Source organism: Mesoplodon mirus (assembly GCF_964341445.2).
Source record: "Mesoplodon mirus genome assembly, chromosome: 6".
NCBI lineage: Eukaryota > Metazoa > Chordata > Mammalia > Artiodactyla > Ziphiidae > Mesoplodon > Mesoplodon mirus.
The window spans coordinates 5,725,092-5,730,864 of NC_138982.1; the positions used below are offsets into that span (position 1 = coordinate 5,725,092).

The 5,773-nt window shown below is 47.3% G+C and overlaps 1 protein-coding gene across 1 annotated transcript; it reads right to left on the reverse strand.

The window, feature by feature from the left end:
- Positions 1-361: 361 nt before the first annotated feature.
- Positions 362-1,147, reverse strand: LOC309806779 (proline-rich protein 23C-like; the record flags this gene model as incomplete). The annotated part of the gene is made up of 1 exon (XM_082625742.1): positions 362-1,147. One exon carries the CDS (start codon positions 1,145-1,147, stop codon positions 362-364), a length of 786 nt encoding a protein of 261 aa, XP_082481868.1.
- Positions 1,148-5,773: the final 4,626 nt, after the last annotated feature.

Sequence of the window (5,773 nt, forward strand, 5' to 3'; positions counted from 1 at the left end):
GGTATGGGCAGTGGTCGGGTGCCCGGAAAAGGATGGCTTTTTAGAGAAAAGTGCTGGCGCTTAGGTTTGAAGCGAATAGGAGAAGGGTAGAGATGCTTAAGGGTGCCCTCCCTAGAGAAAATCTAAGGAGCAGTCTGGCTGTCGGAAAGCAGAGTGGATTTCAAGTGGCTTTTCTTTGCCCGGGTGAGCTTCCTTTCAGGTGTTTTAGTCAGTCACTGATCAAACTTCTGCAGTGCAGCCTGCATCCATAAAGCATCTGTTCGTATGATTCTTATGGTGTGTGCACAGTACACACAGCCAATGTCAGAAGACTCTTTCCTGGTCCCCGTTGAGTTGGCCAGGAATTGTGGGAGGCAGATAATTAAGGGAACAGGCACTTCCGGGTCTTGCATGGAGGACCATGAGGGCGTTGGGGACGCTGGTGAGGACCTGGACTTGGAGAGGGAGGTAGAGGTTGGAGTGGTGAGTCAGGGAAGGGCTCTGGAAGGTGCAAGTCCAGGTTGTCGTCGTGGTGAGGAGAGCGTCTCTCTGGACTAGTGTTGGGAGCCCGAGGGGACAGCTCTGAGGCTTGGCCCAACAGGTCGAAGCCAGACATACATCCAGCCCAGGGGCGGAGCCCAGCGACTGAGACTGCAGCAGCATCCGTCCCAGCCGGCAGGAAGTCGGCGTCAGCGTGTGCGTCCTCCTCGTTGACCTCTTCTTGGCAGGAGATCTCTGGGACAGCTGCGCAGAAGAATCCCGGCTCCAGGGCCATGTACTCCCCGGGAGCGCTCAGGAAAGCGCCCCGTCCCAGGCCCTGTCTCCACGGGCCTTCCACACCCGAGCCCAGGAGGGCCTCGGGGACCAGCATGAGGATGCGATCTCCAAGAGACACTTGCCTCACGGACGTTGGCTCGGGCTCCAGCAGCAGGTCGACGTCGGCCAGGGGCACGTGCAGGGCACAGCCGGCGGGCAGGACCACTACGGAAGTGAGCGCGTCCGCGGTCGGGGGCCAGGTCAGGTTGTCCAGGCTGGGCGCCGCCCTGGACTTGGACTCGGGGCCCGCGGGCTCCTCCGTTCGCCGGCGCTTGGCGGGGCCCCGTCCTCCGGGATGCGGTCCCCACCGGTCCGCAGGGGAGGCGCTGGGGCTGAGGGGCCGGCTGCCCATCTTCTCAGTGTCGCCGCGGGCCTGGGGCCTGGCAGAAGACCAGGAAGGGCTGGGTCCTGCAGGCAGTGACAGATCGGTTCGACAGGTGAGGCCGAAGCAGGGCGGTGGGGCGCAGGACTGCGGGACGAGGGAGGAGCCTTCGGAGCTCTGGGGGCGCCTCTCGGGATCCCTCAGTCCTGGCTTCTAGGGGAGCTGCTGGGCTCGGCTTTGCGTGTGTGAATCTTCAGGTCCTCACGTGGACGGGTCTGCGCAGGAGTGCGCCAAGGATGTTGTGAGCGACGCCGGCGGAAGCTGAGTCGCAAAGCAGCCTCACGCTAAGCTCCGCCCCTTCCTAGGCTCCGCCCCTAGAAGTGGAGGCCTCTGTGTTGCTTGCCCAGTAGCCCCGGCTGTGGTGGGTAGTTTACTCTAGAGAAATACTTTCATAGGCCTCAAGGGGGCGGAGCAGTCGTGCCGCTCTAGGACTAGGCTTCCTGGGTCGAGTTCCTGGCTTTCCTTGCGTTGACCTCAGATACGGAAAAGCTTAACCGGAAAACAGATTCAAGTTCAGGTCCCACCAGTGGAGCGCTGCACCAGGACAGGGAGATGTAGTTCCCTCGTCCCCTGAGACCTCGCCCTGGAAGTGACCTTTTAACTTCTTTTGGTCCAAGAGTGAGGTGAATTTTTGGATGACATCCTTAAGCCTCTCCTTGCCTGTGATGTCAATGACTGTCAGATCCCTGAAGGTGGTTGCCAAGAGAAGGTGTGGCTCGACTGCCTAACCAGTGTTAATAGGAGAAAACATCCAATAATGATTCTGGAATAGGTAATACTTTCATATGGTTTCAGAGGAAGGTGAAACAAACATTTCCCTCCCTGTCCTTTAACCACGTGATTGCTCACTTTGGCCCTTTTTACAAAATAGCTTATATGTTCTCATTTTGAGGGCCACATAGCATTCCTTTGTACTGAATTCCATTTAAATCAGGCTTCTCTCGATGGGCGTTCAAGCTAGTGATTTGTGAATTGGCAGACACTGGCCTTCTCTGGCCAATTGGTGTAAAATGCAGATTCTTTGCTGCATCCCAGAACCACTGCTCAGAATGCCTGGAGTCATGGGTGTAGGAAGTCTCCTTAAGCACCTCCACAAAGATTCTGTTTTGTGAGGAAGTTTAAGATCACTGCATTTGTTTTCATTCAGCAATTGAGGGGGTTCAGGAATAGGACGGTTTATGGTTGAGGTCACATCCCAGCCTGCTGGTGACAAAGTCATGAAGGGAACTCAAACTTCCTGGGCCTGTCTTCAGGGGTTTCCCCTACACTCCTGGCCTGCCTCCGCTCTCCTGGCTGCACTTCCGGTGTTTCAGCCACGGGCCAAGAAATTCCCCTGCTTAGGTCAGGATGCTGGCCGGGGGAACTTACAGGGGCTGTACACTGGCATAGGGGGCCCTGCCAGGAACCTGAGTTCTCGTGGGGTGAATGTGGATGCCACTGGCACCTTCCTCTATGTTCCCAGGTGATGGGAGCCGTTGCTGTGCGCCTGTTGTTTGGACAGAGGGCGGGGTGGGGAGATGTTGGGGAGCTTGCAGGAAACAACTACTTTTGTCCTGGAGAATTCTGTCGGCGAAGCTTGAATATCCCATGGTCGGGGAATGTTCAATGGGGGCTCCATTCAGGAGAGTAAGTGTGAACATGCTCTGTTTTAGGGGCCAGAAGGAGGAATCCAAACTTGGCCAGGACACAGGGTGGGGCTCGGGGCTGTTGGCCTGGCCAGGGATGGGGCCCTGAACGTGGTAGCTCCTGCCCCAGCCTGGTGCCACCTCTTGTCCACGGCTCTCTTGACCTCAGTAGTCTCACATCTGGGCTCATCATTGTCCTGGGCCCTGTGAATCCTCACTGTGAGCTCCCCGCCCAAGGGAATGTGGTCCTGTCCTGAGACAAAGGCAGTTACCAGGGGCCTGGCATAGTCGCACCTGATTTCCTCCTCTGGTCAGCCCCTTTCTTTCTTTCTTTCTTTCTTTCTTTTTTTTAATTGGCCATGCAGCGAGGCCTGCTGGGATCTTAGTTCCCCGACCAGGGATTGAACCCGTCCCCACTGCAGTGAACGCTTGGAGTTCTAACCACTGGACCGCCAGGGAATGCCCATGGTCAGCCACGGGCAAGTCATTTCACCTTCGCTAACCTCAGTTTCCTTACATGTGAAATGGGGAGAATGCCATCTACTGTGCAGGGGGGCTGTGAGATAATGTATGTAAAATGTTCTTGGAACACAGTAAGTGCTTAGTAAATAGTACCTATTTACTGTTTATGATGTTTATAATCTGTCTTTCCCACTTGATATTGTCATCCCTGTTCTCATTATCTTGAACAGTGCCTGGCATATAGCTGACACCCAGTGAATGGTAAACAATATCATCATCATCATCATCATCCTAAAAAGGGGTCTGATCTGCTAGAAAGTACTGGTCTAGGTGTTTTCAGGGCATAACATCTATAATTGAGGAATGGCTTGCTGAGCACCAGATCAGATATCTTTCCTTCTTCCTTATTTTTGTTTACTCCAAGATGTCCAAAGACTTTTCAGGATGGATTATCAGGCCCACTCATTGGGCTTTCTTGGTGTCCAACCTGACTATCCAATCAACATGAACTGCTTGAACGACTGTGGGGCCAGAATTAGCAAATAAATCCCGGTTCTGGGTAGGTTACAAGATGGCTGTCGATCGTCCATCTGATGAGGGCTATTCTGCTATCCCCCTAGAATGCATAACTAGCTTTTAAAAAATTCCGATTTATTTTTATTCACTTTAGGAATAATACCTGAATACATATTTTAGAATATCTAAACAGCATAGTTAAAGCTGGAGCTCCCTTCAACTCCCCACAAACTCCCAATCCAGTATTGATGTGACAAGATCCTTTTCTGTGGACTTACAAACATAACACAGGGGATTTGTTTTCTTCCAGAATGGCAGAGTGTTGTGGGTCTTTTTCTGCAACATGTTGGATCTTTTTGCTGTTTGGTATTGTCATCCACAAAGTACATTATCCCTTCTGTCTGTAATTGGAGAGAACTTTTCCAACATGCAATACATGCTTTTTTATGCAAATGTTATATAAGAAAAGGCAGCTTCAAACATCTCTTGTACAGCAACACCTTTGTCTTTGCCTGAAGCAGAATGAGGTACTGGCCCACTCACTCTCTGCTTACCTCACAGTAATCCTGGTAATTCTGGTATATTATGTTGTGCTTTCTTTACTTCCTGAACGTGTTACTGAGTGGTGAATTGCATTGAATTAGTGACGCTATCCCAATGATTTGATACGATGATGGCCTGTGTTGTCATACGATTATTAATCCTTTACTATTTTATGAATGAAAAAGCTGTCATTGAAGTAATTATTTGGCCTTTTAAAGGCTGAGGCTGAAGCCAAATGCAGTTTGGTTTTTTTTTTGTTTTTTTTAACCAAGGACTTCAGCTTCTGTGTTATAAGTGACAGACAATGATTTCTGTATCTTAATTTTGAATTCAGCTTTCTTATGGAATTCTCATGTTTTTTCAGTTATTTTTTTTAGTTTTACAATCGTATGGTTTGCAAGTGGTCTTATTTTTCTTCCCTTTAAGATTTTAAACATCTAACTTCTTTCTCTTGTCTGATTTTGTTGGCTAGTATTGCCAGTACAGTGTCAAATATTATTGGAAGAGTGACATCTTTTGTTGTTCTAGACTTTGGTGGGACTCCTGCTACTGTTTGCCTATAAGCATATTGCTCAGAAATAAATGTCATGTCAAAGACTTATCAATGTCCTGCTGTTTTATTGAATATTTAATGCATTCTTTTGAAATATTTCCAAACTTCCAGAAACAGTGCAAAAACAATATAAAGAATTCTCCTTTATCCTCTATTAACTTTTAGCACTTTGCCACATTTGCTTTATCATTCTTTATTCCTGTCTCTCAGAAAGACCACAGGATATGTATGTGTATATATATGTATATATACACATACATAAATATTTGTTCCTTGAATCATTAGAGAGTAAGTTGTATGTATTCAGACTCTTTTCCCCAGAAATGTTCAGTGTGTATTTCCTACCAGTAATATTCTCTCATATATATTTTAGAACAGTTATCAATTTAAAAAAATTTAACATTGCTGCCATGCTTTAATCCATAGTGCATTTTCCAATTTTGTCAGTTTTACTAACAATACCCTTCATTATATATCTCTATCTCTGTATCTATTTAAAAATTTTAAATTTAGTATTTTTTTTCCTTCCAGCTTTATTGAGATATAACTGACATATAGCACTGTTTGTTTAAAGTGTACAGCATAATGATTTGACTTACATACATCATGAAATGATTACCACAATAAGTTTAGTTAAAGTCCCTCATCTTGTATAGGTACAAAATTAAATAGAAAAAAAAGTTTTTTCTTGTGATGAGAACTCTTTAGAATTATTCTCATAGCTCTAATGTATAACATACAGCAGTGTTAATTATAGTTAGTGTGCTATACATTACATCCCTAGTACTTATTTATCTTATAAGTGGAAGTTTGTGCCTTTGGTGTACTTTCATTCAGTTAACCATCAACCTTTTTTTCTTTATCTTTTTTTCTTTTTTTTTGCCTGTAAGATGCAGG